This window comes from Crinia signifera, chromosome 4 (genome assembly GCF_055691185.1).
Source record: "Crinia signifera chromosome 4, ASM5569118v1, whole genome shotgun sequence".
NCBI lineage: Eukaryota > Metazoa > Chordata > Amphibia > Anura > Myobatrachidae > Crinia > Crinia signifera.
The window spans coordinates 192,124,146-192,137,788 of NC_139220.1; the positions used below are offsets into that span (position 1 = coordinate 192,124,146).

At 41.3% G+C, this 13,643-nt stretch overlaps 1 protein-coding gene across 2 annotated transcripts in view; it reads right to left on the reverse strand.

Annotated features, from left to right (window-relative positions):
• UBE2H (ubiquitin conjugating enzyme E2 H) overlaps positions 1-13,643 on the reverse strand; it is a 44,788-nt gene that overhangs the window by 14,333 nt on the left and 16,812 nt on the right. Inside the window, exons 2-5 of one of the 2 annotated variants that reach the window (XM_083183299.1) lie at positions 9,563-9,639; positions 6,466-6,540; positions 5,428-5,467; positions 2,909-2,961 (exon numbers count right to left, since the gene is read on the reverse strand). In XM_083183299.1, the coding sequence (XP_083039425.1) occupies positions 2,909-2,961; positions 5,428-5,467; positions 6,466-6,540; positions 9,563-9,639 (245 nt within the window). Of the gene's footprint in view, positions 1-2,908; positions 2,962-5,427; positions 5,468-6,465; positions 6,541-9,562; positions 9,649-13,643 lie in introns of both variants that reach the window. The other variant, XM_083183301.1, reaches the window with a different exon arrangement.

The following is a 13,643-nucleotide window of genomic DNA, read 5'->3' on the forward strand; positions in this document are numbered from 1 at the left end:
CCTGGTGGCAGAACTGATGGGTGGTTCAGGCCCCAATCCCAAGGGAACTTGTAGTCTGGGGTTATGGAGGAAAAGGAGGGGGAGAGAGCAAGTTCCAGGTGTAACAGCAGGAACTGGGGAACAGCTAGGGAGCTGCACTCTGCGCCGACCTGTGTGCTGTCCTGGGACCCAGCCACTGCTATATAGCGTGATGTGGCTTTATCCCGTGCACTTTGGGGATCACAGCTGCTACTTGTACAAGAGCCTCAGGACTGAGTGGGGGGCTGAGAAAATGGCGGCGGCCACGTGCAGGGGGGAGATACTGGCTGGGTCCAGCCGCAGCCGGGGGAGAGGAGCAAGCGGGCGGGTGGATACAGGCCCTGCACCCGCTTTACTCACCGCCGCATTGCCCAGTAACCGCCGGGTGAGTGTCTTGTCGGCGGCTGACGGGAAGGACAGCCGTCGTCGCGGAGGGTGTACGTCTCCTGCACGGGCGTCTCCGCCGGTCTGTGGCACAGGAGTGCAGCGGTGTCAGGAGGCCGGCGGGGAGGGAGCCCCGACTCGTAGGTGGGGTAGCGATGTTGTCCGTCGAGCCTCCGTCTGGTCTCCGGCGCCGAAATCCAGTCCCCGGTTTCCGTACACGGACCAGGCCGCAACCCGCGGCAGCTCTTAAAAGTGCTGCCCGGCTCCGCAGCCGTGGTCCGGGGCAGGCGGGTGTCTCTGTGGAGCTGGGGTAAGAGTAGGGTGGGTTTGTAGGGGGGAGTTTGGGGTAGGTATAAAGCAAAAAAACTCCGGGGCTTTGCGGGAGCTCCAGAAAAGCGCGACCTCACCGCTTGCGTGCCAGGCCACGCCCCCCTCATCCAGTGCTTTTGCACATCTGATTACATTCTTAGCCTCCTGTCTAACTAGGTACACCTCTTTGTCTTCATTATTCTTGGTCTAATTGTATTTCCTAAAAGCCAACTTTTGCTTTCACAACACTTTTTGTACTGTACCATGAAATGCGCGGGAGCGCGCATCTCATAGTACAGAACGGACGGAGCAGGAACGGAGCATGTATGGGCTCATTAAGTCTAATATTGCGTCCATAGGAGTGGGCTCCCTCACTAATTGTTGGAGAGATGCTCCTTACAAGGAATTTAGAATGTCCCTACTTCTGGTGGAACTTGCAACAGACACCTTCCAGTTTACTTCAGGTAGAATATAGTCTCCCATGAGTATTACAGCTCCTTTTAATGCTATTTTATTGATGTCCTGCAATAGGCTCTTGTCAAGTTTCTCTTCATGACCTGGAAGTCTGTAGATCACCCAATACCAGAGTTTTTCAACCACTGTGCCGTGAGCGGTTATCAAGTGTGCCCCCAGGTCTAGAGATGCCCAAACCAGTTTACAGCCACAACCAGTTCAACTGTTATTTACTGTTCTCTTCTTTTTATTTAAAGGGCCATGTATTTTATTTTTGTTACCTGTGGGGTTTGGGTTTCTTCTTGTGGGGGGGGGGGGGGGAATGTGTTTTGCCCTGTGGGGATCTCATGGTGTGCCTTAGCCATTTTAAAATCTTATTTAGTGTGCCACAAGGTAAAAAGGTTGAGAATCACTGCACTATACGAAGAATCCCTTCTCCCCTGTTTCTATTGTCACCCAAAGGGCCTTCGTATTTTCTTCAATACTTTGTATTAAGGTAGTCTTTATGCTTTTTTTCACATCCATTGCTACCAGTGTTCCCTCTAAGCTGTGCGCACGCACACAACTCGACAATCGTGCGCACAGACATTACAACTGAGCGCACAAAGCAGCAGTGGTCCCTTTTTACAGTTGTGGACTCAATTAATGTGTGTTTCACCCAATAACTACATTGTGTGCTGTGTTTTGAATGTTTAAATGTTTAATATAATTTTTAAGTATAGTTAACACAAATGCTGAACGTCATTTTTCAGTTATATATAATTGATGCACAAAAATTAAAATTTCCTTCCAAAGTTGCACAGCCAAAATCTTTTGCCGCACACAACCTTCGTAAAATTAGAGGGAACATTGATTGCTACCCCCCTCCAATTCTTCCCATTGTGTCCTTCCTAAATAAAAGTATATCCTGGTATAGCTATGTCCCAGTCAAGATTTTCATTGTACCAAGTAATAGTCACAATATCCAGTTCATCCCTTGTTCATTATTGCAATTCGTTCTGTGATTTTCCATCCTAAGCTCCTAGCATTTGCACACATAGCTCTTAAAGTTTTGTTTGTGCTTCTCCTGGTGCTAGCTATGTTCATCTTTCTGCCTATTAATATTCAGTTTTGATCATCATTATCTTCTGTAGCAGTGAATAGGCATCCTGTTCCATTTGCTTGCAGAGACAATGCCTTTGGGATGGCGGAGCAGATTTCTTTATTTTTATTTGGTTATCCTTTTTGCATACAATGTATCGTATGCGATGCCAGGGAACCTGCCTGGCTTGGGTGCCATGAGGCACATCCTATGTGCAGCTTTTGTGACCCACTAGCTCAAATGCGATGCGGATGGAACCGTACACCACATGTGACCTGATGTCAAATAATTGCAATTTGGACAGTTTAACTGATTTAACATCACAAACACAAAGTGACCAAATCAAATGTATATTGCCCTAGTGTATGGGCAAGCTTTGCAGTAGCTAGCACCAAAATGAAAATAAAATGAATTGTGCCTGAATATAAAATGAAGAGGCTAGACTAAAGGTATTGCCTGTTTGGTGCAATTTACATTGACTTAAGCCTAGCATACCAATGTACCATAAACATCAACTTACGATGCTATATATGGATTCAAATACGATGTATAGAGCACTTGCAATTAGATAAAAAATAATGGTTATATGTCAATTTAGCATAGGTACATCAATGTCCACACTGAATGAAAGGTAACCTCCACAGTATTGGCAGAGGAACTCACCATACAGAGCTGTCCAGGTTTGATTGATGACATCTAGACACACTGTACCTGACCTGTGGAATGGCAAACAAAAGAAATAGAATAATGTAACTAATGTATCAAGCATAAAATCAATTTAAAGGCCACTCTTCCTTTTGTAAATGCTCGTCAAGCTTGAGGTGCGAAAGTCTTGAAAATTTTGTTGACATGTTCACAATTTTGCCGATGGCTATATTAACCTTATTTGAACGTCAACAAAATGTTCCTGGCAATCCATCATGATTTACCTGGGTCATTGATCAACTGATTAGGACTTCGGTAGATTTAGCTACATTAAGTATGCCTAATCCCTTACCATAGCACCTAATCTAAACCTCTCCTCCCGAAACCTAACCCTTGGCTGCTTTCACTGTGTGGAAGGAATGTCAGCATTTTACATTTAGGACATCTTGACTACATTTCACTTATCGCACAACCTCGTGTGACAGCATTATGAGGTAAGACTTCATCTAGGCTATACCAAGTCTGCAAAGGACAAATTACCATGCAGGCACAGTTCCTTGAGCAGCTTCTCACCTTGTTAGATGTAAGAAACCCCATAATTAACTTTGAATATATTTCCTATAAACTGTTGTTAATATTTTCTTCTTACTATTGACTATCATAAAATTACTTGTCTTGGATTTCTCATAAAATTTGTTTTGTTAAAAAAAAACCCTATCAAAGTCATTTTTATTGGTTTTCTTTTGAATAATAGCAATTCTAACTAATTTTGATATATAAAAAATATTTAGTAAATAAAATACTACTGGGGATCATACATAATTCTTTAGTAAGATTTTTCCATTAGCCCAAAATCGCAACCATGCCAATTCATTGGATATATTAAGACAGTGGTTCTCAACCTTGGTCCGCAAGGACCCCCAACAGTGCACGTTTTCCAGGTCACCCGGCAGGTGACCAGGTGCACTCATTAGTCAAGACACATTTTAAAAAATCACAGGTGGAGCTAATTATTTCATCTTTGATTGTGTGTGAAGACCTGGAAAAAACATGCACTGTTGGGGGTCCTTGAGGACAGAGGTTGAAAACCACTGTCTTAATACAACACATCCTTTCACTATGACCATTAGTGAAACTGATAACTGTGCTACAGTAACAAGTTACTTCTAATTGATTTCAGCATGCGAACAGAGGACATATAAAATGTTTACTCTGGTTTCCGAGATATAGCTAATTTATAAATGTTGTAGGGGTATTTTGGTAAATACAAGGACATTTTGAAATATATAGTATATATAGATTGAAAAACCTGAATACAGGAATGCAGCGTTGTAGCCATGTTTTGATAATGGTCTGCATATAGCTTTCCTTTCATCAAATGAAAGTTATCAGAGGTGTTCCTTTAGTTTGTTTAATCATTGTAGTTAGAGTTTAGGTTAAAAGCCAGGTTATTACGTACATTTGTTACGAGTTTGTGGTGTAGATATTAACCACCCAAAATACTTCACGCATAAAGACAGCCTACTATCATTTTGGCATCAAAGTAGGATGCCTGGACATGATAAACCCCAAACGTCGACCAAGTCTTTCTGGTCAAGAGAGAATGACTTCAGAAAGGTGCATGGCATCTTGGGTAAAATAAGAGCTGGAAACTGCTGAGATTGCAACACGTAAAAAAAAGTCTCTGGACTGTCATGTGGCCTTTTCCCCTTACTGATGAATGACAAATTCCTCCAAGACCTTTCAGTAATGGAACCAAGATATTAATCAGGCAAGATAAATTATCAGATTTTAAAATTGCTTTTCATTTGTGCAGCATGGACAGTGTAATGGTTAGCATTACTGCCTCACAGCACTGCGGTCATGGGTTGGATTCTCACCATGGCCCTAACTGGGTGGAGTTTGTATACTTTCCCCGTGCTTGCACGACTGGTAGGTTATTTGTCTCCCAACAAAAAAAATTACCCTAGAATGTCTGTGTGTGCATGTACATGTGGTAGGGAACAGATTGTAAGCCTCACTGGGGCAGGGACTGATGTGAATGTTTAAATAATGTATCTGTAAAGTGCTGCGGAATATAAGAACTTAATAAATTACTACAATAAAAAAGGGGATACACACTAGGCGATTTCAGCCCCTTTTGTAAGCAATCTGACTAGGATCACTGAGCAAAATCTACCCATGTGCACGGGGCTTTAGAAATGGAGTACTGACCACTCCATGTGTATGCCTTGCAGCGATGGCGATGTGCGGTCCTGCTCGTCCCTATAGCATGCAGGGAAATCCAGTGCTTGCACTAGATTGTGGGGCTTTGCCTATTAAAAATAGCAAAACCCCACTCAGCACAACCACGGGCACACTGTTCCGATAAAAATTAGTTTTTATTGACATACAATTAGTAACACATGATTTTTAGAAAGGAAATAAAAGTGTAACTGTTCACAGCATGCAGACAAAAGTCCTACAAAAAAGTGCTACAAAAGTACAAGAGATACAGTCAAGAAAAATAGTAATTAAAAACAAACAAAAACACTTACGCTTCATCAATATTGGGGTGAAATATTTTGTTCATAAATCCTAAAAATAAAAAAGGCAAATAGGCATTAAAAATAAATAAAAATCAAGTTTACCGTTGTTAATGAAATTTTAACTCTTAGGAGGGGATTCATTCTCGTTTCCGACTGGCAGAACATTTCCTCATTTTGCTTAACTCTGTGGTTCACCACACTAAATTGGTTATTCACTATAACATGGAAAGGTCATCAAAATGAGACCACTAATGTCAATTTTGAATTAATGCATAGTTTTCAAAGACTGTAGTAATTCAAAGATCACTCCTGTAGCAGAAATATGAAAAAGGTTCACAAAGTGCAGATCAGCAACACTGGCTAACGGATTACATTCTGCCACAGACAAACTACCTATCACATAGACTATTATTCAGCAATCATTACAATTCAAGGAGCACCATATTGCCTTCTTCAGATCTTCGGTGCTAGTTGGATAGCCCAGGGGATCAATTAGCTAGCGGTAAATTACCACAGGCAATTGAATTTCGCCTATGAAAAATATACCACATCTTACAGTTTAGAGCAGTGATGGCTAACCTTGACACTACAGCTGTTGTTGAACTACACATCCCAGCATGCCCTGCATCAGTTTTAGCATGGCCAAATAGCAAAACAGTAGCAGGGCATGCTGGGATGTATAGTTCAACATCTGGCGTGTCAAGGTTAGCCATCACTGGTTTAAAGACTATGGGGGTATTCAATGTGTGCCAATATTGTCGACAGTCAAATATAAAAATCGGCACAAATATTTAATGCAGCCATTTTGGATGTCTTTTTATCCATGCAGATTCCACCTGTGTTTAACGTTTAATCTGGAGAGTCAAAAATAGAAGCTGAATTTTGAAGATTTAATAGACCTATTTATGTCAAAAAGTGCCAATATTTCTAACAGTCGGAAATATGGCCATACATAGAATATACCCCTATAATTCAACTCCCCGATGCAGTTTCCTTTTATAGATAATTAACTGTAGGACTTATGGGAAAGAGGGGAGCACTACAAACCTATAGAAGGAGATTTGAAAGGATATTTATCTGGAAGGTCCACTCTAACTTTCCACACGCCACCTTCATATGGTGCTGCCATAAAGGAGGAAAAATAAAATAATGAGTGCTTCTAAAGAGATTAAAGTACAGTGAGAATACATATTATTTATGGTTAAAAACACAAGTAGGACCCACCCCACCCTACATTTGAATACTCATCATCATCTACTACTACTCTGTAAAGTGAAGAGATGCACTATTGTAGATTTAGTGAACGCATGGGCAGAGTCACATAGCCCCTACCATCTGTTCCATCTCCTGTTGCAGTGGCTCTCTGGTCCCTTTCAGCAAAAAGTGAATACATGGTGCCAATCATGAGTTTACACAGCCCCTCCCTGACCCCCTTCTACTCTAAACCGCCTCTGCAGGAAAAAGGATTGAGCTGCTGACTAGCTACCTCTGTGTTTCTACCCCCTGATGGGTCAGACATGGCTGTAGGTTTTTGCAGGACTTGACAGACTACCCAAACCCTACACCACTGAATACCTTTTCTATGGTGGTGCAAAAAATACAGATTCTCTATATATTCATCCATTGTTAACTAGTGCAGTCCCACCTTCAGTGGAGCTGCAACTGTCCTCTAGCAGAGACTGGATATATTCCACTGTTGTCAGGACCCTGCACCTTTTCTGCCTTCAGAACCTTGACCTCAAAGAAGTTATCTGAGCAAGGAAGTGTGTCTATGGTTTTTATCCGGAGTACCTTATTTCCTGCAAGTACCAGACTGGCAGCTGGACTGAGTATCAGTTATCTCACATGCAAGTCATTTTATGCTTGCTTTGATTCTTTACTTGCTCCAGTTATGGGTTACTTTGTTTTGTTGCTGTTTTTATACAGTGCAATATGCATTTATTTCAATCCTCACAAAAACAAAAAAGCAACATTATACTATTACTTATATCTCTACAATAACATACTCTCTGTGCCATCTAGCTGGTCTTTGTATTATCAGAGTTTACTTGTATTTTATGTTAAGAAGTATTGCCCTACTGTTTACCACTAGCTAGGCTTTCTGCGTCTTAGGTCTAATATTTTTTCAATGGCAAGCATGGATTAATTCAGTTTCTAAAGATCTGATCTTAAGGAGAGATAGTTTTTATCCGTTATCTTATAATAATTTATTGGGTTCATTACAGTTTTTGCAGCAAAAAAATGCGTGGGATATGGACAAATACTTTCATGAATTCATCCAACAAACGGTTTTGCTTTACCCATTCTAATGGTAATACCAGCTGTTTGGTGTCATCCACTCCTGGCTCTAGTGACACTTCTGTAGAGAAATCTACAGACACCTTGGAGAATGTTGCGTTGGAACATTCATTCTCAATTCAAATGACCTAGCCATCTCTAAAAATCGGAATACCACTAACAAACAGGAAACTGAAACATTAGAAAACCAAGCTACCAACAGTTCACATTTTCCAGACAACCTGCTGCTGCACAGCTGCACTCATTAATCACTGACACATTTTAGAAGATCCACAGATGGAGCTAATTAGCTCACTTATGATTCTGTGAGGAGACCTGCAAAACATGCACTGTTGGTAGCTCTCGAGGACTAGGGTTGGCTACCCCAGATCTTAAGCAACCAAATGCTCATTGCCTCAGGATGAGAACACAGTACACATGGCTACTATGATTTATTCCCAATCTCCTCAGACCCACTTTAAATGAAGGCCCACACACACACAGCATGTTTGAGCTGCTTTCAGCTCAAAGCCGCTCAGTGTGTACAGCCCGGCGATGAGCGTTGCTGTGCATTATCACCGGGAATGTTACTGATCTGCTGGTAATGCCAGCAGATGAGAGGCTTTGAGGACCACTTTGCATAGCGATGTGCTTTGCAAAACAGTCCTCCCCCCGCTGACGGTACCGGGCAGGGGGAAAGTGCCTCAGTATGTATGCACTGAGCAGCTTTCCCCCCAGCGATGATAGCTATCAACACTGTCCTTACACACTGGGCATAATCACCCAGTGTGTATGGACCATTAAGTCTTTAAACAAGTTTGCCTAAAAACTCAATAAAAATACATTTAAAAATAAAAGACATTTTTTCCCTCAGCACACCAAGCCTGGCTTGGGGGCATAGCATACACCTGCGCAGGTATATGTAACCAATATCTCTGAATTCTATTATCATGTAGTGTTCTAGATTGGTTACTAGCATTGCTCAGTGTGCTGAGGGAAAAAATGTCTTGTTTTACTTACCCAGTATTTAACCCCTCCCTCATGCACCTGGGAAATGCTACTGAACTAATTGAGCATCTACCACTATCTGTATGTAAAAATAAAAGAAAATGTAAAAAGGAGAGAAGAGGTCACAGCCCTCCTAATGTCATTCCATCTCGATTCTCTGTCTCCTCTACCCCCCAACAGACACTCTGGGAAACTAGAGACCATTATTATCCATGAGCACCTTGGTTGTAGTCATGTATTGCAGCTAAACACCACATGAAAGCTAGGGGAATGGCAATTTGTTTAACATTGTGATCCACTACCTTATCCGAAATGGAAAACTTGCCTTTTAAAATTTTAGATGTTGAAGATTGTGGTTCCAACTACACACTGGTAAATACATATTCGCATAACAAAATATTGAACTTTTTTTTTTTAAAGCTCCCGGGTGGATGACACAACTAGAGGTGGGGGGAGACAGAGCACCCTGAAATTTAGCTTCACCAGGGTGGAGAAGTGTGGCAGTTCCTGCATGATTAGCACGGAGTTTGCAAGAAAGTATTTTCTCTATGGTACAAGGGTGACTATCTGTTCATATAACTAAGCATTAGCAACAAATCTACAGCAATTGGGCTTTAGAAACTATGGTGTGCAGAGACTGTAGCCTAATGTTATTCATGTAACGGAGGCAGACCACTTTGACTTCTGCAACCTTTACGGACTTTAGAACCAAGATAACATTTAACGCTTGTATTTATCTAGTGTTCTAGTTACTCATACTGCATCAACACATAGTAATTGAATCACCCCACTTTAATTCCTTAGACAGAAATACTATTCAACATACAGTATAACAAGAGAACAAATATACAATACTTACTTCCTTGTGGTCCATAAAACTTCACTATAAATTCATTCAGTCCGCCTAGGATTGTGACTTCATGTTTGCTTTCAATGCTAAAAAAGCTAGTTTAAGAAGAAAACATTCTACTTTTTGCTGAACAAAAAAATACAAGATATTGTATAATAGAAAGAAAAATCAAGATACATTCCAAATTTGGATTAAAAATAAATAAATGATGGTAGGTCTTTTAACCTCATGGGAATATTTTTTTATTTTTTTTTACAGCTGAGAGACCGTAACAATAGATTTAAGTTAGCCCATACCAACATACAATCATAAACAAGTCAACAGGAGACAAAAAGGAGAGCACTAATGGAGAGGGACTTCGATGAATGTGCTTAGCACAGTGGTTCACAAACCGTGTTCCTAGGAACCCTGTGCTTCTGCATGCCTCTGGCATCAAAATATTTATGGTCAAAGTGATCAGCAAAACCAGTGATAGTGGCTGCCAATCGTAAAAGATGTGGAAAATCAGAAGCACAATACTACACCACCACATAAATGACCCCAAGGATGAGCTGCCTGGCTTCTCACATACCCGGCCCTGCGCAGCGCTACGTGGTCAGAGGTCACACAGCGCAGGCCACACAGACTCGCTCTCCTCCATACCGCCCGCCCTGCTCCCGGCCACACCCGCCAATGTAAGTAAATATGTGGGGCAGCCAGGGAGGTTTTTTTTCATTAGGGAAGCCAATTCCAGGATTGGAAAAAAAAAAAAAAAGTATTATTATCCCCAGAATTGGCTTCCCCAATAGAAATACTAGAGAGACTCATTATTTAGAATGGTGTTGCAGACAAGCATACAGATGGAAACAAAATTCATATGGTAAAGACAGTCAAATCCAACGGTGCTTGTGCTAGTACCAATTAACATCTTCAAGATGTACAAAATTATATTTGGGATTATGGAAGGATCCCATTAAAAAAAAAAAGGAGAAATTCACCCCAAGAATGTATGCCATTACCGTATTTTCGATTAAATTAAGTTTTGTTTGTCCAATACATTCCTACACCATTTTAGCTAAGGTTTTAATTACAAAATGCACTGTGTGTAGTAAAAGCTGGCAGGATATGGTAAATTTAGAATGCCAGGTCTGTATATTGTGTATCCGAAGCATGCACCGGCATACAGTAACCATGAATCCAGGCACATAATGTACTTACACACATCAGAGTCTCTTCCCAAAAAGAAAAAGCTGTTCCAGGAATCTGAGCTGCTGTCATTACATGGCAGCTTGTGTTTTCTGCTACAAGACATAACATCAGCTAAAAATACAACATCAACATGAAAGAACATTAACCCCTAACAATGCTGGCAGCATGTAACCAAGTGGATAGAAAAACCATTACAAAAACATTCTCTTAAGAGTTTACAGAATAAGTGTAGATCATCAATTGTTCTTCGGAAGTGACATTTAGGAATTTACCTTTTATAACAATATTCTACTGTAGTAGTTGAGCACCATTATAAAAAGGTAAGCGATACAGATACCCTAATATATGTAATGCTGTATACACTGTGCAAATCCAAAAAGGACACTAATCAAAGTGTTAGCTGCATTCGATCCCGATGCATTGAAAGTAAAAATAGACTTGGCAGACAAGTCTATTTCTGCTACGAGATGCCATATTGAAAGCAGTTCCATGCAGCATAACCCACTTCCCTTCCCCACATGCTGTCCTGGTCGATGATGGCAACCTTCAATATCAAATGGGTATCGCAGGCTGCCGAACAGCCCTTGTGTACACCCCAAAAGAGCAGCATTGACAGCCCCTAGCAGTGTTCCCTCTAATGTGCGCGTGCACACAACTCGCCAAGCCTGCGCACAGACATTACAACTGAGCACACCAAGGTTAAAATCTTGTTTAGTGTGCCACGAGTTTAATAATAATTGAAAATCACTGCTATAGCCTATATGTGTGGTGTGTGAAGTCTGTAAACATTCAAAATTGCTTTATTAACTCAACAGAACTCGAAACCTAGGCCTTTATACGTTGTGTGACGCACAAAAATTTACATTTCCTTCCAAAGTTGCACAGCCAATATCTTTTGCCGCACACAGCCTTCATAAAATTAGAGGGAGCATTGGCCCCTAATCCTCTATCTCCATTAAGAACAATATTTTGTACATATACTGTAGTACTCTAAAGCTGGGCATGCACTAGGGGACTTCTCCCCTCGTAGATGTCACCCGCGATCCCCCAGTGACCTTCCGGGGAGACATGACCGCATGCGATATATTGTAGGTGGTCCTTTTGTATGGGATCCCAGCAAGCCTGTCTGGCTCAGAAGCAATACAACAGATTGTTTCTGCAGCAGGTGCGACTCACAGGCTCCAATGTGATGCGCACGGGACTGCACATCTCATCATACATGGTGTCAATCACATGCAATTTGGGCACTTTCCATGCGATTGATCACCGCAATCACATGAGAAAAAAAAGGAGTATTACGTTGTGCTCACAGGGAAACAAGGTAACAAATATAAGGTTACGCGATTTACAAAAAAATAGAACTGTGGTAGTTGGTAAGAACTGGGATTCTCCCCCCCCCCCATGTACCAAAATCAATCTATCTATCCTAAAATGCCAGAAAACTAGTGAACACAGTCAGTCAATTTGGTTAGATGTGTTTGGTGTATAAAACTGGTGACTGGTTGTCACTTGCTCCCACACCTTACCAGATTTCCACTGCAACCAGCCAACTAGTTGGAGGATAGTTTGTTTGGTGTATGTAGAAAGCTTAATAGATTAAGGGCTCTGCCAAATAAGGCATTGTGTCAACCTGGAGAATAGCCCAGACACTCACGTGGAGTGATTTACATTGAATGTCTTATTAGATTAAATCAGCTCCAAGGACAGCACCCAAAAGCAGTAGCATCTTCATAAGTATAATTGAACAATGTTTGGGCCCGATTCCGGTTCAGCCTGCTAACGCAAATTCTCTAATGGCCAAAACCATGTGCACTGCAGTTGGGGGCAGATGTAACATGGACAGAGAGTGTTAGAATTGGGTGTCATTTTGTTTCTGTGCAGGGTAAATACTGATTTATTTTTACACTGCAATAAAGAGATCAGGTGCCCAGAACTTGACACGGAATTCAAGGTAGGGCCTTACTAATGCTTTATACAGGTTAATATCACTTTTTATGCAGGCAAGAATCCGGATTGCTTTTGCTGCTGCTACTTAACAATGCGTACTACAGCTAAGTCTGCCTATTTGTACCCTTAAGTCATTCTCCCCTAGTGATTGACCTAAATCTACCCCATTTAGTTTATATGTATTGCACTGGTTTTTGTTACCAGAGTTCATGACCATACATTTCTCTACATTAAATTTAATTTTCTATTTATCAGCCCAAGTCTCCAGTTGGTCTAAGTCCCTCTGCAAAAGGGTGACATTGGTCAGAATAACCCAACACAGTTTTGGGACATCAGAAAAAATTAACAGTGCTTGCTAAACCATCTCCAAGATCTATAATAAACCAGATAATTAAGCCCTGTACACATGCATCGATTTTTGGCTATTTTCCATTCGATTTTGCTTATAGAAGCAAAATCGAATCCACATCTAATGGTTTTTAGGACCACTTTCGATTCGATGCACACTCCAGTTTTCTCAAAATCTAACAGAAAAATCTACTGTGCAGCCAAGGAAATATCGAATTAGATCTAGTAAATCGAATGTGTACAATGTACCATGAATGTAAATCGAACTCAATATCTAATGCCAAATTTAATGGGAAGATCTAATGCCAGATCTAATAGAAAAATCGGTACTTATGTAGTATCTGGGCTGCCGATTTCTAAATCGGGTCGAATCGGGCACATCGCATCGCATCGCATGCGACCATCGATGCGATGCGATGCGATGCGATGACCCGATTTTTCCATAGGAATCAATGTTAAAATGGACTGAGTCCATTTTAACATGGAATTCAATGGGAAAAAGGGGTCCTTTTCATACCCCTACTATCCAAGTGGGCATGGAGTTGGATATAAACCTGTGGCGAGCGTAGCGAGCCACCGAGCCCGAAGCGTGGCGAGCGTAGCGAGC